Source organism: Corvus hawaiiensis, chromosome 7 (assembly GCF_020740725.1).
Source record: "Corvus hawaiiensis isolate bCorHaw1 chromosome 7, bCorHaw1.pri.cur, whole genome shotgun sequence".
NCBI classification, from domain to species: Eukaryota; Metazoa; Chordata; class Aves; order Passeriformes; family Corvidae; genus Corvus; species Corvus hawaiiensis.
In genome coordinates this window covers 20,858,151-20,885,113 of record NC_063219.1, presented here as the reverse complement: position 1 = coordinate 20,885,113, position 26,963 = coordinate 20,858,151, and the positions used below count along the sequence as shown (strand labels likewise).

At 39.0% G+C, this 26,963-nt stretch overlaps 2 protein-coding genes across 3 annotated transcripts; one reads left to right on the top strand and one right to left on the bottom strand.

Annotated features, from left to right (window-relative positions):
* Positions 1-2: 2 nt before the first annotated feature.
* On the top strand, positions 3-8,379 carry KLHL41 (kelch like family member 41). Its single transcript, XM_048309177.1, has 6 exons — positions 3-1,784; positions 4,458-4,615; positions 4,705-4,812; positions 5,653-5,838; positions 6,373-6,519; positions 7,354-8,379. The coding sequence occupies exons 1-6, from the start codon at positions 435-437 to the stop codon at positions 7,463-7,465; spliced, it is 2,061 nt and encodes a 686-aa protein (XP_048165134.1). The 5' UTR covers positions 3-434; the 3' UTR covers positions 7,466-8,379.
* A 536-nt stretch (positions 8,380-8,915) lies between these two features.
* Positions 8,916-26,821, bottom strand: FASTKD1 (FAST kinase domains 1). Of its 2 annotated transcripts, none has more exons than XM_048309175.1 (15): positions 26,656-26,821; positions 23,258-23,759; positions 22,799-22,867; positions 21,834-21,959; positions 20,239-20,637; positions 19,001-19,111; positions 17,654-17,785; positions 16,206-16,692; positions 15,324-15,438; positions 14,728-14,856; positions 13,864-13,995; positions 12,727-12,840; positions 12,309-12,450; positions 11,616-11,733; positions 8,916-10,625 (listed from the first exon to the last, which is right to left on the bottom strand). In XM_048309175.1, the coding sequence occupies exons 2-15, from the start codon at positions 23,590-23,592 to the stop codon at positions 10,515-10,517; spliced, it is 2,520 nt and encodes an 839-aa protein (XP_048165132.1). In that variant the 5' UTR covers positions 23,593-23,759; positions 26,656-26,821; the 3' UTR covers positions 8,916-10,514. The 2 variants fall into 2 exon arrangements, with proteins under 2 accessions (XP_048165132.1, XP_048165133.1); XM_048309176.1 differs by having other exon boundaries at positions 23,258-23,318; positions 26,656-26,820.
* Positions 26,822-26,963: the final 142 nt, after the last annotated feature.

Sequence of the window (26,963 nt, the reverse complement as noted above, 5' to 3'; positions counted from 1 at the left end):
TTATTTTGTAAAGCAAAACTTTACCTGAAATAACATATATTTTACGTCTAAACAGCATAGTTTGGTTTATAACAAAATGGATATTAAGAAGCAGCCCAAAATTTCAAGGTCTTAATATCTGAAGAAATTGTGTATGTGATATAGTTACGTATAAAAATAATCTTGGAACAAAGGAAATTGATGCAAATTTCTGGAGTTTTTTAGTATCTTTATGACTGCAGCAATGAATGTATTAAGCAATGAAAAAGTGAACAGTAGCTACAAATGACAACTTGATCAATAATATTTCTATTTCAGAATATTTAGTAACATGTATCTGTGAAATCTTGCTCATAGCTGTCTCACTGAGGGTCAGATTCTGCTGTCCTTACTCATGTCAATTTATTACATTGCATGTAATCTTACTGATTCAATGTGGAGAATGATGGCAAAACATGACCATAGTGACTAAGAGCAACAGTTGCTTCTTTCAGTCTTTGACAGCTGCAAGAGCAGCTCTGTTTTTCCAAATTCCGACCTGTAAGAGTATGTACCTATATTTAGCTAGCGAGATTAAGTTGCAGAGGCTTCACACAGGGCAAAAAGCACATTGGTCTGTCTTTTTTACAGACAAACCTTTGGGCAGACAACAGCTAAAGGTTTCTACTCCCTCCCCTTTCCCAAGTGTTTGCGAAATGGATTCCCAAAGGGAACTCACTGAAGAGCTCAGACTTTACCAATCCACCCTCCTTCAGGATGGCCTCAAGGAACTCCTTGAAGAGAAAAAGTTTGTAGATTGCTCTCTAAAAGCTGGTGACAGAAGCCTGCCTTGCCACAGATTGATTCTGTCGGCATGTAGCCCTTATTTTCGTGAGTATTTCTTATCTGAGCAAAATGAAGAGAAAAAGAAGGAGGTAGTTCTAGATAATGTTGACCCCAACATCCTGGATATGATTGTCAAATACCTTTATTCAGCAAGTATTGATCTCAATGATTCTAACGTGCAAGATATTTTTGCTTTGGCCAGCCGCTTTCAGATCCCTTCTGTATTCACTGTGTGCGTCTCCTATCTTCAGAAGAGGCTTGCTGTTGGTAACTGTCTGGCCATCCTTCGATTAGGTGTCCTGCTTGATTGCCCAAGACTTGCATTTTCTGCCCGTGATTTTGTTTCAGATCATTTTGTGCAGATCTGCAAAGAAGAGGACTTCATGCAGCTTGCCCCGCATGAACTTATCTCAGTTATTTCACCTGACAGTTTAAATGTAGAGAAGGAAGAACTGGTATTCGAAGCAGTAATGAGATGGGTCCGAACAGACAAGGAGAACAGAGTAAAGAGCCTGGGGGAAATTTTTGACTGCATACGTTTTCGTCTTATGCCAGAAAAATATTTCAAAGAACAGGTTGAGAAGGATGATATAATTAAAAGCAACTCTGACCTTCAGAAAAAAGTAAAGATTATTAAGGATGCTTTTGCTGGGAAACTGCCTGACTCTAGCAAAAGCACAGAAAAGTCAGCCAAAGGGGAGGTGAATGGCGATGTAGGAGATGAAGATTTATTGCCTGGCTACCTAAATGACCTTCCCAGGCATGGCATGTTCGTCAAAGACCTGATTCTTCTGGTTAATGACACTGCTGCAGTAGCCTATGATCCTCTTGAAAATGAATGCTACTTAGCAGCCCTCGCAGAACAGATTCCCAGAAATCATTCCAGTATAGTCACCAAACAAAATCAGGTCTACGTTGTTGGAGGACTGTATGTGGAAGAGGAGAACAAGGATCAGCCTTTCCAGTCATACTTCTTCCAGGTACAAGCTTTATAATTGTTGGTATAATAATAGGTGCTTATAAGGGTTATTGAAAAGTGTTCTGAGTCTCTGCAAGTGGGTTGTCTAGTCTCTTTGTATGGTGATGGAGAGAAGTATCTAGAGAGAGTTATTTTTGTCTCAGAGAGGGAAATGAAACTTGAGGGACTTGCATCTTCTTTTTCAAGATTAACCCCTGGTGAGATCTCAGAAAATATTAAAAGGATTAATATATTCAGTGTAGGCACTGGCTTTCATTAAGGCCCAAATTTTTCATGGTACAGATGTCTAAGTCTAATAATTTTTGTAAAATACTTTTCATGTATTTCTGTTAACTTCGATGAAAGTTGGGAGTGCTTTAGCTGGTTTAGAGCTAATGAGATGTCTTCTTTTGCATCTGAAATACTTTCATGACAGCAGTAATGTGTGTATTGTAAGTGTGATTTCTGTCACTAAAATTGCAGAAGTCCTTCTTGTCATATCTACATTTGAAAGCCTAAGGGCCATACAATAGAGGCAGAAGGTTTTTTTCTCGGCAAACTGTCAGCGTCAGTACACTACATGTTTCAACTGAGTATAATTTTATATCTTTGTAAATCTGTATAAGGCTGATTAATACTAACTGTAACTCCACAATATATTTCAGGAAGATTAGCAAAAATGGAGCTTGGCATGCTTATACCATGAACTAAATCTGTTGTGTTTTTAGCTATGTGCTTTGGTGTATATTTAAACTATTTTGTGATGAATTATGCAATATGCTGCTGGCCATGTCCTCTCTTTAGACACACTGGCCTGAAAGAGTAAAAGTTAAGTCCTGTTTCAATATGAAATAAAGCACAGTAATAAGCAGTGATAGAATTTTTAGGCCTTCAGATATTTAAAAATGCAAATATTGTTTATAGGAGTATGGCTCACTGATTTCACACACAAGAAAAGACTTGGTTTCAGACATTGGTAACATCTGTTGAGAGGGAAGTCTTAGTTTGTAGAGGAGGGATTAACACTTTCATTTCCTTATGTAGGTGTAAAACACTAATCACTGAAGTGAAAGACTGGTTACAGAAATATTCTTCCAATAGAAATAACATGTTGATGTCGTAATGTGTATTTAGTCCAGAACTAAGTAAGTCTCAGGCTACTAGAAAGAGGCCTCTGAGAAACTAAACCTCAAGACTAATACTAAGAATTGATGAAGTTTTCAGAATTCTACTTTATATGTCAACATCCATTTCCTGAAATCATTTTGTTTGCTTGTCGTCTTTAAGCTTGCTTGCTGCTGCTATTCCCTATAGTTAAAATACTTGTCTGCATTACCCATGTGACTGTTGTTTCCTCTAAAATATTAATGTGGTACCAAACCAGTATTCACTTGCTGATCTTCCTTTCCCCACCAGTGAAGCATTGTATTTGGTAGCTTGCAACCTGGGAGGAAACAAGGCTGCCACTGGCTCGAAAATGCATGACAAGTTGATGCCCTGTCTGCATGTCATTGTGAAGACTGATAGTACTAAGTGAGCTGTGATCTCTGAGGGGCACATCCTCTCATTACCCCACCCAGATCCAGCTACTGGGGAGATCCATGCCCAGGAACTACATTTCACTGTTGAAATAAAACTTTCTGTCCAACAGGGGTGGTCTGTCAAGTTTGGGAGATGCATTTAGCAAGGAAACCTTGACTGTGGAATGTACTTCTGGAAGAAGAACGTCACCAAGCTAAACCCTGAACTTTATTTTGACTGAACTTTCTTTTGCTTTCTGTCAAATGCCTTTGTACCCACACAAACTCTTACCTTGCCCTCCCTTCCTGTACCAATGTCAAGCAAATCTATATGCAGTAGGTGTGAGAAAATAATTCATTTTGAACATCAGAGATAATTCAGGTTCAATTGTACATTCTCAGATCAAAATAAAAAATAAGCACCAGAGTTCTAGGAAAATTTTTTTTTTTTTCTTCTGTCCTCCTGCTGCTGCTTTTCCTTAGGTGTTTTCAGCATACTGAATGTGAATTGAGACAGCCCTGAGAGTCCTGCAGTAGAAATTACATCAATATTATTGCCAAGAGAGCTGCAGTGATTACCTATTTTGCATAAGAGTGAAGTCTTTTATTCATTGTGTCTTCAGAGACCTCACAAACTTTTGAGGGTATTTGTGATGAAACACATATCTGTTGCTCTAGGGATTGCAAAAGAAACACCTGTGCCATTTGCCATGTGATGGTTCCTGATCAGTAAGAACAACTGTGTAAGCATGTCTGGCATCTCACTGTAGTGATGAGCACAACCAGGTAAACATACAAGTGTGGAAGTGCAGGCGTGTCTGCTCCCTTGGGCAGGAAGAAGAACCACTTGTTCTTTCCTACATGATAGGGAACCAAGAGTGAGGGACCTTTATATAAGGAAGAAGAGCTTAATAAAGAGGCAAGGAAACAGTGAGGGTGAGCAGACACAAAGAGTTTTATGGCATTGACTCTGCTACATCTCAGCACTATGAAACATGGGTGGGTAGAAGACATCATTCATTAGCTGCACTGAAGGAAGGGTGGGTTGTTCAAGCAAGGAGATTTGCTGTTGAGAGGTACTGAGTGCCAATAGATAAATTCTGTGGAACAATATTCATTGTGTGGATTTTTACTCTTTGCCTTTCCTAATCCTTTCTGTTCTGATGCTCTTTCAGCTGGATAGCATTGCTGGTGAGTGGGTTGCCCTTCCTCCACTGCCATCAGCCAGGTGTCTCTTCGGCCTGGGAGAGTCAGACAACAAGATCTATGTGATAGCAGGCAAGGACCTTCGCACTGAGGAGTCGTTAGATTCAGTATTGTGCTATGACCCTGTGTATGTTTCAAATTTAATTATGCCCACTGAGGACATGTAGATGGCCCATTGTTAGGTTTTGTCAACTAACGGTGATCTTCTTGTTCCAGGGCAATGAAATGGGGTGAGATCAAAAAACTACCCATCAAAGTATATGGCCATGCAACTATCTCAAACAATGGACTGATATATTGTCTTGGTGGAAAAACTGATGATAAGTGAGTTTCTATCTTTTCATGCCAATTAATAACATTATTTTCTTGGTCCTTAACAGACAATATGTCCTCACACTCAGAAATGAGTGTTTCCTGCATCTTTTCTGTATCTCTGGATTAAGGTTGGTAAGAGTCTGGCACAGGGGAACACATTATGGTGTGTAGGATATATTTTTTTGTGATAAGGTAAATTACATATAAATTGTAATCCAACTTGTTATTTTAATAACCATACTTACTTCCAAGGAAAATTTTACTTACACTGCAGACAAATTAGTAATACATAGCTATGAGGACCTTCACTGAAAGTATTCTTTCCTTTCAGGTAGAAATACCTAGGTGCCCTGGAATTACTGTCTCAGTTTTTCCAATTTTCTGACCTGTGATACCTGTTATACCTTAATGGGTATAACATTAGGAAAATAAAAGTTTTCACTCACACTGAACACGTGGTGGTAATTTTTAAGTGTTTGTTTAGGGGATATTTAAGATAAAAGTTTGTCGTATCAGCCAAAACACCATCATAATCTTACCTTTACATAACCTTTGCTCTATATTCCTCCACAAATCCATCTGAATACAGTATGCTGGGAAAGGATGTTGTCTTTCTCCTCAAAGGTACAGTGAAATTGCTGGTGTAATATAAACTGCATTTAGCATGTGATTTAGTCCTATGGATGTGATTAGTGCTTTGTAGACATTGCAAGGATTCTCAGATTAGATACAAGAAAGGATCTCCAGGAGAGGAGAGAGGCGGTATAGATAAACCCATACAGTCTACCCCGATTAGAACAAGTCAAAAGTTCATTAGAAATGATCACTGGTTTTCTTTTTCCTCCCCAGGAAATGCACTAATAGACTATTTGTGTACAATCCCAAGAAAGGAGACTGGAGAGACCTGGCTCCAATGAAAGTGCCTCGCTCGATGTTTGGAACAGCCATCCATAAGGGCAAGATTGTCATTGCAGGTGGTGTCACTGAGGAAGGCCTTACTGCATCTGTTGAAGCTTTTGATCTGACCACCAATAAGTGAGTGCAATATTCAAGCTATTTTAAGCAAGTGTTTTATCATCTAGGGTTTTAGGAACTCTGAGGTAAGAGTCACAAAGCTGTTTAGGTACGTACATTCCCACTGAGACATTTGCAACAAGAGCAGCAGTTTACAGAGCCTGTCTCTAGACATTTTTCCTGCACCCGCACAAACTCACATTATTATGCCAATGCCACTTGAAATAAATATGTGTTTTGGAAGCTATAGGGAAAAATGAGAATAACTGGGGAACAATATGTCCGTATGAAGCATATTACTGAAGAATCAGGGAATCTGTAAGAAGTAGTCCCTGTGAAGAGATGTCATAACAGTGTAGTAGTGTCACTTAAGAGTTGCAGAAGTCCCTGAGGGGATACAGACACTGGAACTTACTGCTGATAAATCTCAGAATTTTTTTCTTTTACTAAACCATCGTCTTGGTACCTGAATTTGTTGCCCAGACAAGTATTTTAGTGCATTTAGTTTACAATATTTCTCATGTGTTCAACTTGACTTTTTCTTTTCATCCTTAGATGGGAGATTATGTCTGAATTTCCCCAAGAGAGAAGTTCCATCAGTTTAGTCACTTTAAGTGGAGCTTTGTATGCTATTGGAGGCTTTGCAATGATTCAACTTGAATCTAAAGAATTTGCACCTAGTGAAGTCACTGACATATGGAAGTAAGTTTAATTTTAGTCACTCTTTCCTGGTCAAAAGCCTCATATAAAACTGATGTTTGTAGACACTGGAGGCTTACACTATTTTTCTGTTTAACTCTGAAAATGATCCATAGCACAAGTTTTAAAGCACTTGTTGACAGATAAAAAAGTTTGTCAGAAAGTAACAAATGAACATGAGACTTGGATCTAATGACTACTTCCACCTACTAATTATTTGACCAGTCCGAGTCACGATCTTCAGCTTCTTTAGAAGAGTAAATTGCCATCTCTTGGCAGGTTTAGCCTTGCCAATAAAAACATTCTCTTGTGACACTGTGATGCAGAAAAGCATGTATATACACAAAGGCCTGTACATACTGATGTGTCGATAGTCAAATGAGTAACTGTTCCAAGAGAATCACAAGTCCCTGTCTCCTAGATTTTTTTGAGCTAATCACAGCAGCAGTGATGAGACATCATATCTCTGCTGTGACTCTTGGTTGCTAGTGTAAATTCAGAAGTTTCAGTTGTCAGTAGGAACGAGAACCCTCCAACTTTATATGCAAGAATCTGAAGAAATTCAGAAGGGATGCTTAAGGAGGAAGTTTTTAGATGGTAATTAAAGCATGACACAGGCCAACAACAAGCTTTAGGGACCAGGAAAAGAATAACTTGCATGCAAAAACATCTTTCTGTTCTGGAGTAGAGGACAAAAGCAGCCTTTCACAGCACCCTTCAGCACATGGTTGCTACAAGCCTTTACAATAGGTGGACTGTCCTCCTTTTCATGTATGTGTGCTGAAGCATCAAACTCAAATTTAAAGAAGCTATTTTCTAACATTTTTTTAAATGCAGGTATGATGATGAGAAGAAGGAATGGGTTGGCATACTGAAAGAGATCCGATATGCTACTGGAGCCTCCTGCCTGGCCACACGCTTAAACCTCTTCAAGTTATCAAAACTGTAAACAAAATGCTGGAAGATGTGATATGGTGAGGGAGTTTTGATAGGCTCTTCTGGTTTTGTTGCATGAAAATGTCCCCAAATTGTACAGTTTTGTAGCAGCATACTCGTCATACTGGTAACTGTTAAATAGTTCATTTGTCTGGCCACTTCTTAAGATACTTCCTAGCTAACCAGCAACCACTGGATTTTTGCCAGCATTTAAATTTCTGAAGAACTATAAATTAATGTTGAATAGATTAAGATTTTGGCAAGAACTCAATTTTTCGCTCTGTGAAATTACAAACAACACTAGTTAAACTTCCTTGCACTCAATACAATCCAGGTATTGGTGGCTTATCCTCCAAACAATGCCTATGAATTAATTGTTAAGTTAAATACAACTAATAGGTAGCAAATTTTATTCTAACTACTGTTTGTATGGCTGGATTTCCCCTCTTAGTAATGTATGTAAATCCTGCACTCTTCAGCGAAATCTTGGAAATATTTTCATACAGATCTCAAAAAATAATTTAGCTTGGACTTGAAATGAATGTTGAAAACAAAAGTGGCTTAATAGTATGTGACCTAATAAATGCCAGTCTCAGCCAAAGCTCTACTAGTAGACAGAGAGAGGAAAGAGAGAGAAGTTCACAAGGTTAGTAGCTCTACTGTTTCACCTACTATGTTTAGACTTCTGATAACAAGGATTTTCCACTTTTTGTATGCTTTTATATTTATTTCCAAAGCAAATATTTTATGGAAGTTTTTCTCAGAGATCTGAGGCCAATAACAAGCATTCATGAAAAAGTGCTAAAACAATTATCATCAGCAAATACCTGTGACAGAGAGGACTTTTTCATTTACTATATAGTTGATGCATTTTGACGTTGAAACTTTTAACAATTAAACTTTGTTTTTAAAACTATAAAAATATCACTTGATGGTGTCTTTTTTTAGTGATTAGCTCATCTTAACTATCATATTGACAGGACACAGATCTCTTAGTACAGCCTTTGCCCAAAACAGAGCACTCAGTTTTCTTCAGAGCATGCTTACCTTTTTTTGTAGCGTATCTCTTCAAAGGATTTCTCCATTGCATAAAGAGGGTGTCAGAAATCTAAAAGATTTCATAAATCTAAATCTAATTGCATCTGATGTAGCAGGATAACTGGAAAAGAAGCCCACCACACCTGACTGAATAGCAATGCCAACTATCAAATGATCTCTTGCATTGCCCTCCTATGAGGCAAAGGTAAACAATAGGCAAAGGCAAAGCCATCATAGTTCAGTTCAGTATGTTATTGTCCACTAGTACTTCACCTGCAGAACATTTTTTCTGTTTTTCCCTTTTAGTACCCAGATCTGCAGCTGTGTTTAGCACCTTTTTATTGGCTCCAGTTAGGTCACTGGTTTACACTACCCATCTGCCATAGCACTTGCTGATTTAATATAGAAAGAATGAGTGCAAAGAATCAAGGAAAATGCATTTTACTGAATTGCTTTTTTTTTTTGCTTTTCTTCAATGCCCTTTCTGGACCATTCATAACAAGTTTTAATCCTCTTCTCATTGTGCATACTCATAACTTTATCCATACATAATTTGAAGAAAACTGGCTTGGTACAGTGACCACCCTGAAAATCAGCGTTAAACACATGACCACCCTGACTCATGACTTCAGCCACTGCCACCTTTCTTAACACTCCAAGGCTGCTGCTTGAGGGTGATCTGTACAGCAGCAGAGTCATGCAATATCTCTTCAACATGTAGCCCACCTTCTGAAATACTAAATTATATTTATGATTGTCTTCTCCATTTTATACCAAATATAATGCACACAGAATCTTTCTCTGCGCTGTGCCTTCAATGACATTTCCTCAAAGCAGTCATTACATCTTGGACCCTTGTCCATTTGATAACCCTAGATGTCTAGACTACCATCTATTAGTTTTGGCAGTCATCCCACAAAAATGAGGGCTGCCCCAGGAGGAGAGTACCTTGCAGCTTAGATCAGTTCTGTTGGTTTTTCCTGACTTTCCATTCCTGTCCTGATTTGTATTCAGTTAATAAAAAATTTTTCCTCTGCTACTGAATAGTAAAAAAAATGTGACAGCCAGATGCATAATGGCCAATTCAGATATGCAGTGGCTTCTCTCTGCCAGGTTTCAAGTGAAGTGGTAAAAGGTGTCCTGCTTCTACTAAATAAGCCAGAACACATATCCTCCTTGCACATGTGAGAAAACAGGCACAGCTCACAGTCGTCCTAAGGTGATGGCAGCTGTAGGCACAACATGGCTGCCTCTGAAAATGGGATGATTTGCCAAGCATGACCACCCTACAGTTACTGCTCTACAACGAACATTCTCCTGGCTCTTCCACTTCTTCCGTCTACATCTCAGTGTCTTATGCCTCCTGCACAAACCCTGGCAGGGTTTTTAAGTGTGTGAAGGTGTTCCAGAAGGCTCAGCCACTCTTCTGCCCACAGCACATCACAGGGTAGGAGAAGCAGCTGGAGGTTCCTCACCACGCAACACTCCCCCAGCACAGTCCCCCACAGTACCTCTGTTCTGAGAATGGAAACTGAATGGCTCTAAAAGCAGCCCTATTCATAGCAAATCTGCATTTCAGTTTCTTGGGTTCAGTGTACAGATACTGTTTGATTCCTAACTGCTCATTCTGTCACATGCTGGAGGACAGACATAGTTTCCAGTAGATTGCTTACTCCAGTCTCCTAGTCAATAGTATTTCCAACTTTTTCTGTGGAGAGTTTTATGTCTGGCTAAGTCTCTGTGTTATTTATTTAGGAGATAATAACGTAACTTTATGGCAAAACTGCCAGATTCATGTGCTCATAATAACTTCCAGATAATGGGAAATTTTAAGCATCCCTATCACATCTTCACGGCCCACTGTGACCTGCCTTTTGCAATTCCTAACAAACTGAGGATCAAATCTCTTTACATCTGATGACCTTGGCAAGCCTTGGTCCAGCTGATAAACAGATTTTTGAAACTTAAGTATTCCAGGATTACGAGACAGTTGATGGTATGTAAACTGTTTTTATAAAAGTACTTCAGACTGCATGTCTCACATCACTGTATTCCGTATACAGCTGTTTTCTCAGGTATTCCAGCTGTTCACCTTTTGTTGACAGAACCATAGAATTCCATTCGAAGTGAGGAATCTGTGGAACAGAATGGTACAAACTGACTTTTAACATTGGTATAAGCCATATACCATCTAAGAGCAAAGAAAACGCTCTCCGATTCCTGTTGCTCTTCACTTGAAGATATTTACCTTCCAAAAGCCTGCTTACTCTAACACTGAAAGTTCCATTTCTTATTGTAAGATTCTCCTCTACGTAAGTACAGTCAGTCTGCTTCCAAAAAGCAGCATAGTTGCAGAGATATAAAACAGATGCCCACACAATACAGGCTGTGACAATTCCGTTACACCCTCCCATCTTTTAAAACCCAAATTGACAGAAAAATGCCAGGTCACTGTAGTTTGTAATGTTACTGTATCAGACTGCAATGGTGTATCAGTAGTATAACATCAGAAAGGATGATTATTCTGTTTAAAAAACCCCAACCAACAAAATTTAAGCTTAAAGAAGGATTCTAGCTAAAATTAGGGTGGTGAGTAAATATACAGGAGCCTCTGCATTCACAAGTCTCCATTTCCCAAATGTTTCAGTGCTGGTGGTGAATTATTTCTGGCCTCTAGTGTTCCCTGTCACAGCACTATCATTGCAACAGACAAACAGCATCCATATCCCATCTGGCAGCTGCCAAAACTGTCTTATCACTCAAGAAGGGTACGTTCAATCTTTTTCTACCATAGAAATCTTAATGAATTGAACTAAAACTCTGATTTCACTTTTTCTCCTTTATGCAGGCTACATTGAGATTGCTAGTTTGCCTGCAGTAAGATCAGACCAGGACCTTTTGACTTCAGTTTTGCTTCACCCTCTTTCAGAGAAGGTGTGAGTTCTATGAAGTCCTTACACCATTTTGAGAACAGCTTGGAATTTCCCCCCTAAATACAAAAATTGCTCTCTCCCAGTAGGTGCTTTTAACAATAGAAGTGTCTCTAAATCTGTTGCAAGGAAAATGGATCATTTTGCACTGCTGATACAATGCAGAAAGGACCCAAAGTATTGTGGACTGCTCACCTGAACTACCCGGTACCCCAGCATTTCCAGGTGTCGCTTTTTCACTGCAGGTTCTCCTTTCAGATGACGTGAATAATCTTTGCTAAAGGCTTTTGAGTCAAGAAATTCCAAAGCAATTCTGCAAACAGTAAAAATGTGCACTTACTTTCAGGTCCTACCTGAATAGCAAGAAGTGCTATTTCTAGTTCAGTATTGATAGTTGCAGCAAGACTAGATAAACCTGACAATTCTCAGAAAACGAAAATTAAACAACTCCCTGAAATTAGAAAAAAAAACATTTTCCTCCTCTTTATCTAGAGATACTTGAATTCAGAAGAAGCATTTTCACCCTGCATCTGTTTTTGTTCAAATGGTAAAAACAGCTAACCAGCATTTTCAAGGCTGACATTTGAAGAGGTGGGAGGAAAACAGTATTCCAATCTCAGGAAACACATTTCAAGAACCTGTATTGGGTTTGGTTGGGATGGAGGTACTTTTCTTTATACCAGTTCTCTCCCCTATCACACTGCCCGGGAATAAGCCATGCCATGCAAATGAGTGGGAGCAGCTGCAGCTAACCCACCACACCTCAGAAGGCTAAACCTCATTAGACTTTGGAAAAGGAACAGAACATTAGGACATGAGCATCAAAAACTGGGTCTAAACTGGATGTAAACCTGGAAGAGCTAATGTGCAAGAATTCAGCATACTAACCTTTGAGCTCCTGGTGGCAGAGCCTTTCTCCCTTCATCCTTGATGTCATGTCTCAAGTGTATTGCCCCCACATCATCCAAAAGTATATTCTGAACCATATAGGAAAGAGGCTTTTTATTTACATCCAGGACACACTCAAAATCTGCCAGAAAACACAACAAACCTGTTTACTGACAAAATAAAAGTGAAAGAATTTGATCTGTACAATGTTTACTTCTACCAAAACTAAGTGATAGCCATAATTAGAGATACCCAACATTATTTAAATTATGAAGACATTTTTAGAAACTGTATTTTATACAAAAATTTCTTCTTTGCAATACCTTGTGTTATCTTGTGGCCATATGACCAGGAGCTTCTTAATCTGAGTGATAACAGTAATATGAGAAGACTCTATTTTAGAGTATTAACTTCTCACCTATTTCATAGTAGTATGGTGTGAGAACAGATATTCTTGAGTAATTGCTCCCTCCTAAGATCTCTATCAGCATTCTGTGAATATGCTGTCGCTGTGGATTTATTCGGCTCGTGCCTGCAAAGACAAAAGAATTCATACATCAAAACTTCCACAGCCAAAATTTTGAAAATACTGCTTTGAGAAATTGCATTTTTGACAGCCAGGTTACTGAATTAAATCTTTTCCACAGATCCCAAGTGTTATTCCATCATAATTCGGAGACAAAGTGATCATATTTTAGATACAAAGTGGCAGGTGCATGCTATTAAGTAAATTTCAAATCCAGACTTTAGATCCCAGGATTTTTATATTCACATACTACAAAACTTCAGTTTTAGGTTTCACCTGTTGGATTTTGTTTGCTTTTAATCATGTTTAGACACATATTTACTCATCTTGTGTTTATTACAGGCACACCACACTATCTGCCACTTCTTTGTCCATTGCATATTAACACCTTGCTCCATTAAACATCTTTAGTCTAAGAGACGAAGTAGCTGAGTTCTATGGATAGCACAGCAGATCTCCCCATGAGAATTAGTGGAGGAGATAATGTGTTTGCATTAGATGGATTTTCTGAATTGATCACTATTCTGAAAGATCTCAGCTGCTACACTTGATCCCTAGCCTACTTCTCGATCTCTCATCCCTGATGGGTCTCGATTCTTGTGAGGAAGAAGGGAGGATGAAGCTCAAAAGCAGGCAGTAAAAATGTTTACCTTGAAAAATTTAAGTCAAATGTTCAGTCTTGTAAGTGAAGCAGGGAGCAAAATGTCCCATCTCCTCCAGTACAGAATGATCCTCTTCCTGCCTTTCTATCCTTCACATCATATACGCAGTTTCTGTGTATTTAATTTTTCATTCTTATGAAGAAATATACCATCTCTATTACATTAATTCTCACAAGGAAAACTAGTTTGCTCCCAGTTGCACTACTAAGCGGTTGCACTTTTCAAGAATGCATGCTCAGCAGAGAGGGGTGTGCCTTCTATTGTGTGCTACTGTCGGCATGACGGTTTTAGAAGGATCTAGTATATTGTTACAAAAATAGACTATTACTAGTAATGAAGGCAGTTTTCCCTCTCCTAAATTACTTACTGTTATGAAAGACACGTTGGCAGTATGGCTCATGAAACCAAGGGATGTGAAACTCTGGGCATTCCAGACAGACTGCTCTGTTCAATTTCATGAGGCTTGAGTGGACCCTCTGCTTCACCGTATCAGGCAGGACTGATTTAAAAAAAATAACAACATAGAAATGTGTGAACTGAAATGTGAAAAAATCCAACAAATTGAACTAAATGGTAACCTCTGAATTTTTTACTAGAAATGCAAATATCTGTGTACTATGGCATTTTTAAAATTCATGCTGCAGAATCAAAATCTCAAATTCTCAAAATCCCTGAGAGAATAAATGTAAAAAGCCCAGTTCTGCTCAGTATTAAGAACAACAGCAAGACAGAAGATAGAAATTGCTTCTATCGTGTAAATTTAATGAAGTAGTTGAGGGCAAAATGGCAAGAGTACATTGATAATGAAAAACTTACAGGTAGAGAGGAATGAAACAGTCAGTCAGTCTTTTTTAGAGAAGAGACAGGTAGGATACATTTCTTGCAGACAAGAAATTCCTTCAGCTTTGTGACTACTTCTAGTAATAAACACCACAGTCAGGTAATTTTATTCCTAATAAAATTGAAGAATTACTAATACTGAGTGCAATATTGTTTTCTATTATTTTCTCTCATCTGCAATACAGGTCTGTACTTTTAAAACAAAGAACAGATTTTTGTTCATTACTTCCCTTTTAGCACTCAAATTATGACTGTATTATATACAGGGTGTCTTTCCTGAAAAGAGAATCATTTAAAGAGTAATTCTACATCTCAAGTCATATGTAGGCCCACAATTGCATTTTGTGCCAAATGTTACACAATCAAATTTGTCAAAGAGCTAGATAGCTACCTTCAAGTTGAGCATCCAATTTGCTTAGGAAAGAAACATTAAATATCGTCGTTATCAGAAGTGGAGGAAAATACCCAGCCATTGCCAAAACATGACCTAGCAGCACCAAGTGATAAGTTTCAAGATGACCTTGAAAAACCAGAGAGAAACCTGTATTAACATAGGACAAAGCTGAAAGGATTTGCAATGCCCTTTCCCTGGCCTCCCAAATCGTCTGATTTTCTCTCTTAATGTACTACACAAATCTCTACACACTTCCTCTACAATTTTAACTCTTTCTTTGTGATGAATCACAAAATGTATCCTGTTCCCAAATGATGATTCCTTGGGGAACACCATGACAATTCTATCCAGTAACAGTACAGTGAATTAATCAAAATTTTCACTTACATTTTACTGTGCCAAAAATTCTTTGCTAGTCCCTTATCAACAGTCATTTTTAACAGGTGAAACAAAACCCAAAATTGAATATTTGTCACGGTTTAACCCCAGTAGGCAGAGTATTAGTAGTAAAATACTCACTTTTTCTTTGCTTAACAAAAGTGCCATTCTATTCCCATTTTCATTCAGTAATAATCTTTGTCTATTGCACTTACTCAAGTTAGAAGTAAGATGATGGATACAACTCTTAAAGAATTCTTCATCGTCAGGAGGGTCATAATTCAAAGAAGAGAAAAGGAAGAGAATAAAATAGATTTCAGATGGGGGAACCTGAAAAAAAAAGACATCCTAAATCAAGTCACTGCAAAATATCCTAATATTGCTTTAAAATAAAGAAAATTTTTACAATTAATTCAGAATTTGGAGATTTAAGACTAGATGAACTATTTTCTGATTTTTTTCTTTGGTCAACTTTTCCTGGAGAAATAATAAAAAAATAAAATGCAGTAATAGGTGAAATTGCAGCCACAGCTAAAACTTAGAATTTATTTCATGTAGGTGATCCAAGTGTTTCTATACACTTAAAGAACCTTTTAAGAAGGTTTTGCATTAAATGTTCTTAAAGAAACTAGACTGCAGCAGAATAAAATTGAAGATTTATATGAACACCAGATTGAGAATGGGAAAAAAGATAGTAAGAAAAAAAAAAAGTAATTTTGACCAAATAGACAGGCTATTGGGGAAATCCCCACAATGAGTAATGTTAAAATATCCATCATATGGATATTGATGTGACTATTTATAAACAAGTTTAAAAAAAATTAAGATGGTCAAATGTAAAGTTGAATGTAAAGGATTATGGCTGACCTAACACTGAGTGAACAATAAAAAAGAAATGAAAATTAATGAGAAGTGCAAATTTATATACACAGAAGTAAAACAGCTTTAAGTGAGCACAAAAAAGATGATCTCCAAATCAGGTACACTGAAGAAAACTCTTAAAAGCATGTGTGAATTGTGCTTTGAAACACATCAACTACTAACCTGTCCTTTCTTATTGAATAACTCACAGTAGATAGAAAGAAGAAGTGTGATACCTTGTCTATATTTGCAACAGTCACAGAAGCTATTCTGTCAAATAATGCAGGACAACGGTGGTCTGATTTTATGAGAAAAAAAGACAAGGGTAATACATTTGCCCATGTTATTTGATCTATCAAGTGTTTACACGTGGCCATAGTTTCCTCATTCAGGACTTCTTCAAACCACTCTCCATTCACATGTGTAAGTTCTTCCAACAGAAGATTTAAGTTGTTGGCTTTCTGAAGCCTCTGAAATCCACAGTCATTTAGTTTCTGCAGAAGCTTGGCACATAGCTCAGAACTGTTTTGCCAGTGCAGCTGGCCATGATGATTCCATTTGACAAGAGCTGTAGCAATGCAATTCAAATGATGGAGCCTGCATTGAGGCAGAACTGCTGCTGCTTTGTTTATAATAATTTCCTCCACATGAAAAGAAGGAAGCATGGCCAGAACACGAATTATGGCTGCAGTATCAGCAGGTATCACTGTAGATTTTAAACAACTGGAAGAGAGATAGAAATAAATAGTCCATCAGTAGTGACAAAGTGCAAATGTTCAAGCAAAACAAAAAAATTACATGCTTGAAAATTCTAATTTAGAAGTCAAAAGCTGCACAAATATAAAATGAGCAGAATATTAAATGACTTGGCAGAAATCCACACATCTTTTTTTCAGTGAGATTAACTTCTTCCTTTTAATTTATTCAAAACTGAAGAAAGGGAAGAAGACAATGAGCAGCTCAGTCAGCTGGTGGGACTCCCAACTGTTACTGATAAACACAGAAGTTCTTAGTAAGGTCAGAAGGTCCACATTTGTCAAGGGTATCTGTGGGTTTATGGGCCTCGTTAATTTCTGTGATTTCTGTCCTAGGGAGCAGCAGGTTTTGAGGTGCCTGAGGAACATGAAGACATCATCCACAAAAAAAAACGTACAGCCAAAGCACTACATTCCTATAGAGGCCGAGCAAGGGAAGCAAGATCTCTTCTCTGGCAACTTTCTGTTGCAACAGTACAAGCTTAAGAACTAACTGGACAGTTCTTCAATCAAAAGAGTACTTCTGTGTCACACTTTTGCTTGTCCCAACCAAGGCATTCTTACTGTCTCTTTTTCATTACTTCTTCTGTCAAACATCAAATACAATATTAATATCTATCCATCCTATCAAATACCAATCAAAATTTATTGTCATTTCAACATCATTATAGTACAGTGGTCTAAGGAAAAAGGGGCAAAAAAATACTTTTAAAAGATATCATATCTATTAGCAGATACTGTTGGGTCTATAGTCAAGACAACATCTACTTGCTATCCTCTGATTTACATGTTTAATAGACAAATAATTGTAACAGTTTGGTACTTCTTCATATTTATGGAAACAAAACACTAACAGCTTGCTAATTAATATCTTAAGTAGAGAACTGTTTAAAACCTAAATAGCTACATTTCCAAGAATACACACTTACCCTAATAGTAACGTTTTTAATTTGGCAAACAGCTCCAGATCCTGGCAACACAACACCACCAAGTACTGTGTTAACTTTACCAACTGTAATACATGATAGCTATCCAAGTGTTTGTGCAGAACAGAAGCCATTCTGAATACAAAGAGGAAAAGATTACATGGTATGAAGCTAATACAAAGGATAATGCAAACCCCAACATCCCGCATGAAAAGGGGGGTCCTGTGGTGCACAGTACCTATGTGAAGGGTTTCACACACATGCACTCCTCTCCACACCGATTTTGACACTATTCCACTTAAGACAGAGCAGCCTCTCTCCACTTACTGACCAAATTACAAAATCAAAGCCCTCATCACAACAAATCAGCTAATTCACACTACTAACTTCGGTTGCAGATTTCACAATCAGTTAAATTTAGAGTGGACCAAGAACACAATAAACTAGAACCGCATCACCAGCTTCCGCACCACCACACTCACTTACGAAACAATGGTTGCTACAGCTATGTTGGTCTAAAGCTGCAAAGAGGGGGATAGATCTGTAGGGAAAGATAACACCTTAAGACCTTCTTAAGGTCTTAGGACAGAGACACTTATGACAGTGACTCTTCTTGAGACTCAAGAAGAAAAGACTTTAATTCACCTGATCTTCCTTTTAGTATCCCTTTGCTCCACAGGAAACCAGTATGTCCTTTTTCTTTCAAGGATCTATTTGATTCATACAACTACCTTCAATCCAGTAATTGCTCACGACCTGCACTTAACTCTGCTGCACCTCTGACATATCTAATGCTACATCTTCTGTGCCCAAAACATCAACTTCTTTTCCATTCACTGTATGACAGGTACTACCTCTCCCTACAAACAGTGTTCAGTTCAAAACTGCAGAAAATGTGGCCCAGGTTCTTAAAAACACAAGCTTTAGTAGTCCAAAATAGGACACAATGACTTTTGAACAAACAATTCACCAAAGTAACAGGATGTCCAAGACAGGACATGTTCTCTGCAACTTACTACATTTCATTTGCAGTCTCATGAGTTTACAGTAATTGCTAAAGGCTAAGTTTACTGCAATAGGATCACATATTTGTAAATTAGACAGATACTCTCTGACAGTAACTTGGTAAGGGTGAAATGCCTTTCTTTGAAATTCCTAAATTGCCTCAATTACTTCTGGGTCAAGCTGCAATATTCTAAAATCTGTAATAGCCAATTATTTATGGTGTATAGCATTTGTGTACAAGAGATGCACCTGCCACCCCTAACTTACTGGATATGTCATAGTTTTCCACACTAAATGGAAGTTTACCTAGAGAATACAACTTCTTAGTAGTATAAAAAAAATTACTTTTTGAGTAGATGAGAATTTCTGCATTTCATTTTCTGCATCGTCCTCAGTATCATCAGTACTTGGTGACTGCTAAATTCCTCTGCCATGTGTGCTGCAGTTCCTAGCAACCTAAAGAGGAAAAGACATTTTCCAATGAAAAACAATTGAAAATCTCTGGCAAAGATTGCAGCCGTTTTCTTTATATATGAGGAAAAGAACCAAAGACTACTTCTGGACAAAAAAGTTCTCCCAAACTAGAGACTTTCATTCTGTGGACTTTTCTTCTGAACAGTTGGTGTGTATAGCACAGATGAAGGGGTGTGAGTGTGTTGGATCAGTGCATATTGTTCTGATGTTAGAAACCAGCGAGTCCAACAATTCTAAAAGTAGACAAGAAGCAGAGAAGGTAATCTAAGACACTAAACAATTAATGATCAATCAACAAGCTACAGATAACAGAATCAAACTTGAACTGAACTGGTTCTGCGGTAATTAAAGCCAATGTTTATCACAAACAAAATAATTTTTTTTTTAAATCTAGGAAAAGCTTTTGTAACTAAATCAGCTATGGCAAAACCAACACAGGCTTGCAGCATATCCAAATATCTGAATAAAGGAAATGTTCATGAAGAGAAGTATGAAAATATGACTCGTTGTAATTAATACAGAAAATTCTGCCTAAAATTGCAGGCTTTGAGAGACCCATGAGTAATACCACCCCCAAACAGGATTTTGTGGCACAAGAAAAACAAGCAGAGAAAAAAAAATCTGTCACACAATACTATGCTCTAAATAAATGCTGAAGTGTTCCCTGATGATGATCTTTCATAAAAAATAGGATGTCATCAATCTGGTATAGGACAAGACTCAGGCTTTTACAGCTACTGACAGTCTTAAAAAGGAAAAAGCAACAAATATCACTGCATATATTTCTCAGGAGAAAGACAGAAAGGTTTTTACCTACCATCCAGTGTGAAAAGAAGGCTGTAGTCTAACAGACCTGAGCTACAGGATGGCCTTGCATAACAGCATTCACACAGCCCTTGATTGATGGATCTGATTCAGCTTTATAAAAAAACAAACTGCTTTGACACTGTTTCCATTATGAAATGATCCACTGCTACAACATTACAACCAGGAAACCTAAGGCTCAGCTCACAGATGGACTCAGAAATTCCTCCAAACACCAGTAAATTTTTAATTTCTGTGCAAGAATACATATGTCATAAATAAGACAAAATCATGAATAAACTTACCTTTCTCTAACCTTGGATCCTGCCATAGGCCCAAGAGCAAAAAACAATTTTGCAAAGGTTTCAGGATCATAATAATCATCTATAGTTTTGGACAGCAGCTGTTTAGCAATCAAGCGGAATTCAGCATTGTCAAAACCCAGCTGCTCATACAGTCCAAAAATATGACTAATACTGTGTATATCAAGATGGGAGGCACTTTCAAGGAAAATCCTGTTGCATTTTTCTAGCAAGGGATGATATCTCAGTCTAACATTTTGGAGAAACTGTAGTATTCTTCTGGCATAGTTGAAGTGGACTTCATTCTTTTCTTCTAAGAGCTGTTGAGCCTTGTGCAGTAATCGATCTCGAAAACTCTCAGTGATAACATCAGATATGCTGATCATCAAAACTGACAAAATCCTAAGAAATTCAAAAGATTTTACACTGACACATTGAACACAGTAAGCAATACATTTTAGATTTCTTAAATGAAGTGCACAAAGAAAGGAACGGTAGTCGAGGTGTTGTTTCTCTGCAAAAAAGAATTTTAAATCTAATGCAGAAAAAATGGATGAGCAAAAACTGTTTAGCCTACTAAAGTAAAAACTCTGCTTTCAGTGAACTTCCAAAATGATTCGGATTTTTCAGCCATCCCTTACAAAGTTATGCATGATAAAAGCATTTGCCTACGGTGAGACCCTGATTTGCCTGATTTGTATTTGCAAAAATATCTTTTATGTTCAACAGACACTAAAGAAACCCAAACAATTCACCAGTGACGTAAGGGGGAGAAGAGTCATTGTTACTCCTAAAGAAAGAATCCCTTCCTAAGGGAATAAAACTTAGGATCCCAGAGAAAGTGATTTCAGTAAAGAAATGCAGTCCTATTCAAGGAGTTTCATAAGCAAGCTCCTCACATCTGCAAAAATAAGTGTTGGGACTGCTGGTGCTATATAAAGAAGAAAAAAGAAAGAGAAGCTTTTGCTGTAACAGCCCCAGGGCAACAGAAGAAAGAAAAAAGGAGCTTGGTCTTCTTTTGACTAGGGCTATGTCTTAAGTAGTTTAAACATGAGGGTAATGTGCTAGACATGCTAGCAAGAGAATTTATTAATTCAATTTGACCAGAAAAACAATGCTCTGAAGATAAATACACACAACATTGCTTTAAAACCCCTTATTGCTGCTAACAAAGCCATGTCATAGTAGAGAAACTATCAATGTCAAGAGAGAAAAAAGGGAGAAAAGCATCTTCTGGTGAGTCAACAGCCTCTTAATTATCAAAATGTCCATGTTCAGAATCAGGATAAAGCTGATGCTAAATATTTGCTTTACTCTAAGTAGAACAGTGGAAATTAATTAATTTTTTATAACCCATCTAAGCAATCAAGCAGTAGTTTTAATTATTTAGATTGGTTATAAGGACATTCTTCATAAAGTCATTGGGAAAATGCATTCACTTGTCAATCAATGCACAAATACAATACATTTCTTTCCCACAACCCCCCAACTGAAGAAAGCAACATCCAGTTGAGAAAAAGGGAAAATATTCAGCAAAGACAGACCAGTTATTGCAACATATTGCTTCTTCTGCTTCTTAGCTGCACTCTGACACTTACCTTATATCCTGTATAGAATCCAGTTTCAAGTCCACAATATGAGCTACTTGGCCAATTATGGGACTGAAGTGCCTGTGTTGCTTGTATAAGCACAGAGCAAATTTAGACAGAGCTGGCAAACTAAGCCTGTCAAGACATTAAAGGCAGTCAGTTTATCTTAATTACATAAAAAACAAGGTTATAGCCAAATTAAAAAACAAGGAAACAAAGTATCTAAGCAAAACACCTAGGTGTTCAGTATTAAAGCATGTTGTGTATATGAGTTCTGCAACAATTAGTTGTCCTTCACTTAACCAAATCAGCCTAAGAAATCTATATTATAAGAGTATATTCTCAAGCAATGATGTCAAATAGATAAAATGATGGTGAGTGATTACTTCTTTTTTTTTTTTCAAGATACACTGTATTTATTTATTTGTCAAGATACTCCACATAAGAAGAGGCAAATCTGTGCTGGTGCCAAGACTGACACTAGGTTCTGCCATTATCCCAAGATTAAAGAATGAAAACTACAATATCCCAAAAAAAAAAAAAAAAAATCAAAAGAAGACCACAAAACACAGTAACAAAATACACAAAGGGAAAATGTTGCTGTTTAAATACAAAATGTTTTTACTAACATTGAGATAAGCATGGTTCTAATAACCATTTAAGACCTGGACAGCAAGCACTGAGATAAAATTATAAATATGAAAACCTACAATTTCCTTCAAATAAAAATCTACACAGACAACGTATTTCAAAATCTCAAATGTTGGACCCTGTTGCAGTATCTGAATCTCTCAAGCATTTGTGTACCAAAGTCTGTATATATAATTTTCAAAACCTTCAAATATAAAACATTTAAAATACTCATATTGTGTTTTAAACATAACTACTCTTTGAGAACTCTTGCATAACCTCTCATGAAGCAAACAATGTTTGCAACTTATACCTTTCACAAAGCACAGCATTACAATACTTGCCTTTCTAATCTTTTCCATGCTTCTGTAACAAGCACTTTTGCTAGAGAAATGTGGTCTTCAACATTAAGCCTTCAAAAGAAAGACAATACTTTGAAGTTTGCTTCAAAAGTTATAAAGAAATGAGACATATGTCCTTTCATTATTTATCATAATGTTTTACTTTTCTATCACTCCCTCCATTCAAACAGATTATAAACATTTGTGAGTGAATAATCAAAATTCATAATAATCATAAAACATATTTACTGGGACTGCAAAACAGATCCATTCTGCCTGCATCTCCAAAACTGAGCCACAGGACATTATGCCATATCTGTCACATAGTCAAGAGTACAGAAGCTGTGGCAGGGCAGTCTCATCACAGTCTCCTTACAGGATAGCTCTAAATTCCTAGTCAAAAGTAGTCAAAATTCCTTCTCTTTTTATTACGAAACAGAAAATGTATTTAATGCTCTTTACCTCAGGATACTATATAAGGTGTCCACTATGACCTCATCTTCCATGCGTTCCACCTTGCTTTCTGCCAAAATGCAAAGGGTAAGAAACTGGGAGTGATTTCTTACATAGTCACTAGTCCTTAAGAGAAAAGGCCTCTTCTTTTGCAATTGCCACAGCATGTTCAATGCAACTCCCACATGCTTTTCAGAAAGTCTGGCCTTGTTCCTTCCAACAAGGCTGAACACTTCATCTTCATGGGTGCAGCCATTTATCTGGCTCAGAAGCAGATCACTACACAGAGTCCGAGCTTGGTAACATCTCAGTGTAAACAAGCAAACCTGCCTCAAACAAAGCATTTTGCTATGCCTACCAGCTATCTTTAAAGTGTCCAGAAAGATTCTTCTCTCTCTTTTCACAGTAAACCATGCTGTTACAAACAAGAAACTCAAATACTTGAAAAATAGAAGATCATTTTTCTTTGATCCTGTATGGTCACTGTATTAAGAAGTCGATTCTGAGGTACCTGTAATGAGACAGTATCAAAGCACTTAATTTCAGTCACAACAACTAGGTAAAAATCAGTGTTTCTACATTATGATGTTCTAAGTAAGGTAAACTTAAGAAGAATCTACAGCCTGGACTCTTCTCACAGAAAAGCTCCTGACAACAAACACTGACATGGTATTAGGAAGTACTATGAAGTTAGTCCACTTGGTAAGTTTCCAGATTTAGAAAACTGCCTTTAAAGAGCACATGTACTATCATGCTACTACTGAGAAGGAAAAGCTGAACTTTTTAACATGCCAGCACTGCATGACTAAGTGAGGCTTACTCTCACTAGGCCATAATCCCAAACTGGGGTCCAGGAACTGCCAGAAAATACAACTATTGGTGGTAAAATGAAGTGCGATGGCTTCTAGTTGAGAAGGTTTATCACCTTTGTATTACAGGATATTGATCAGTCACATGACATCAGCTGAAATTACCATTGCACTAAAGAAAAGCAACCTAAATTCCAAATTATAATGGAAGCCAGAGCCTGATCTAATGAAATTTATTAAGTATTCATTTGTTTTCTTAGAATATGCCCCAATTTGTACACAGTGCTAACAACTATGTATTATACGACCTACACAATTGGTTCCAAGCTAGAGAACACAAACCACTAGTGATACAGGTCATAGTACACCAAAAAAGCCTCATCGAATTCCCTCAACTCAGAGATCGTGGAAAAGTCTAGAAGTCTTGCTTTAGAAGAGATAATCATCAACTAAAATTATCAATATGTTCAGCAAACTTGAATGCTCTTCAACTGTACACATGATTCCAACATTATCAAGGTGATGGCAGCAGATCTGTTGAGGAAGAAAAAAACCTTATTTGTGCAGCCTGTGCAAGGTACTGAAATCATTCCAGAAAGCTGGATATAGGTGGATTTCTTCTGATGTCTATACAATCCTCTTCAGAGAATAAAAAGCCATATAGTATATTGTACTACACTGCTGTCACTAACACTGGGGCAGCTAAACAAGGAAAGCTAACAAGGAAAGCTAACAAGGAAATCATTTTAATTTATAATCTGCTAGAATAAGAAATGTTTTCTTTCCTACGAAAAATGAAAGAATATAAAAAAAGGCACAAATTTTTCACATATGTTAAGTAACTTTTTATAATAATGATTTGCTTTATACTACCTTTTCAGATACTGCTTTTATTTGTTCTATGTGGTAGTTGCCTTTAGAAAGAATTTACTTCCCACAGTAACGGCAAGCTAAGCTGCAAGAAGTCAAGATAAAGTAGATACTTGAAGAAAATATAAAAACCTTCAGGCTCAAGCAATTTCCTGTAAATCCAGGTGACACATCCTTTCCCCTTCTCATGCTGCAATGGACCTTGTACCCCCTATCCTACTGATGAGGAACCAGGATCTCTACCTGAAACAGCTTGTGGAAAGCTTTCAAATATTTCTCTATTCCATTGAGCAGATTTACCACAAACTTTTATGCAATTTTAAATCATAGTTAATTCCAACATCTTTCAAAAAGTTCATCAATAGAAAACATTCGATATTTTCAAGCATCCAAATACATAAAGCCAGGGAATTTGGATCAACTTAAAGAACTGTTTCTAAGGTGTTCTACTTGCCATGCAAAATACACACTAGAAGGACAAGAAAAGTCTTTAAAATTATTTTCTATCGATTGGAACACATAAGCACTTTCAAGGCTGTATTAAAAAACACAGTGAGCCAGGAAGTCTCCCAAAAAGGAGAAAATGTGGACACTCACTACTCCCCAAGTACAAAAACTATTAGAGATTTAAGTAACTAAGCCTTAAGAGAGCTGCTTATGCAGTACAGGGTGTTTCTGCCCTGCTTGCCAGAGTCGCCTCGGCTCCCGTAAGCACAGCCGCGGACCTGTCCCCAGGTATGCTGGTACCTGTCCCCGGGTACCAGAGCTGGCCGCGCTGCGGTCCTGCGCCCCGCACCGCCGGCAGCCCGCCTGCTCCGTCACCGCGGGGGCTCTGACCCAGAAGTGCCCCAGAAAAAGCGTGGGAAAGGGCGGAGCCTCCGCAGGAGGGGCGAGACCCGCGCCGCCACAGACTCGATTCCCGCCTCCGGGGGGCCGCGGGCCCCGCTGAGGGGCGCTCCCTGCGCGCCTCCGGCACCGAGCGGGCGGGAGGCACCGAGCGGGCGGGAGGCACCGAGCGGCCGAGAGGCACCGAGCGGGCGGGCGGCACCGAGCGGGCGGGCGGCACCGAGCGGCCGAGAGGCACCGAGCGGCCGAGAGGCACCGAGCGGGCGGGAGGCACCGAGCGGCCGAGAGGCACCGAGCGGGCGGGAGGCACCGAGCGGGCGGGCGGCACCGAGCGGGCGGGAGGCACCGAGCGGCCGAAAGGCACCGAGCGGGCGGGAGGCACCGAGCGGCCGAAAGGCACCGAGCGGCCGAAAGGCACCGAGCGGGCGGGCGGCACCGAGCGGGCGGGCGGCACCGAGCGGGCGGGCGGCACCGAGCGGCCGAAAGGCACCGAGCGGCCGAGAGGCACCGAGCGGCCGGGAGGCACCGAGCGGCCGGGAGGCACCGAGCGGGCGGGCGGCACCGAGCGGGCGGGAGGCACCGAGCGGGCGAGAGGCACCGAGCGGCCGAAAGGCACCGAGCGGCCGAAAGGCACCGAGCGGGCGGGAGGCACCGAGCGGGCGGGAGGCACCGAGCGGGCGAGAGGCACCGAGCGGCCGAAAGGCACCGAGCGGGCGGACACGGCCCAGCTGCTGGCCGGGCGCGGGGCGGCAGCGGCTGCGAGGGCTGGCTTCAGGGAGGGCTCGTCACACGGCAAACTCCACCACCCGGCGGGGTTAAACAAGAAAGCAAAGGAGCCTGTGTCAGCTCCGGAGAACACAATCCGAGAAGCTCTCAGTTTACCTTTGCACAGGACCCTTCCTGCATTCGAGCCACGGACGGAGACTGCTCACTCCAAACGCGCCCGGCTGCAGCCGCAGCGCTCCACGTGCCTCTGCACTGTCGTTCGCGGTGCGCATGCCCCGAGGCAGAGCATTTCCCATGAGCTGAGGCGTCAGGAAGCGTAGGGAGAAGGGGAAAAGTCTAGCCAGTTAAGACTTTCCAAAGGAAATAAAAATAATAATTAAAAAGGTCCAAAGTCATACTGATTATTGCACATTAAATAAAGCAACGTTTTTATAATTTATTCTGAGGGAAGGGAAAAGTCTTCC

Excerpts from the sequence above, each read along its gene's own strand:
- KLHL41 (XM_048309177.1), top strand. The coding sequence starts at position 435 with ATGACCATAGTGACTAAGAGCAACAGTTGCTTCTTTCAGTCTTTGACA. Across the intron at positions 4,813-5,652 it reads GGTGGAAAAACTGATGATAA|GAAATGCACTAATAGACTAT; the intron begins GTGAGTTTCTAT and ends TTTCCTCCCCAG. Across the intron at positions 5,839-6,372 it reads TTTGATCTGACCACCAATAA|ATGGGAGATTATGTCTGAAT; the intron begins GTGAGTGCAATA and ends TTTCATCCTTAG.
- FASTKD1 (XM_048309175.1), bottom strand. The coding sequence starts at position 23,592 with ATGCTTTGTTTGAGGCAGGTTTGCTTGTTTACACTGAGATGTTACCAA. Across the intron at positions 20,638-21,833 it reads GATTCTATACAGGATATAAG|GATTTTGTCAGTTTTGATGA; the intron begins GTAAGTGTCAGA and ends TGAATTTCTTAG. Across the intron at positions 12,451-12,726 it reads ACCATACTACTATGAAATAG|ATTTTGAGTGTGTCCTGGAT; the intron begins GTGAGAAGTTAA and ends GTTTTCTGGCAG.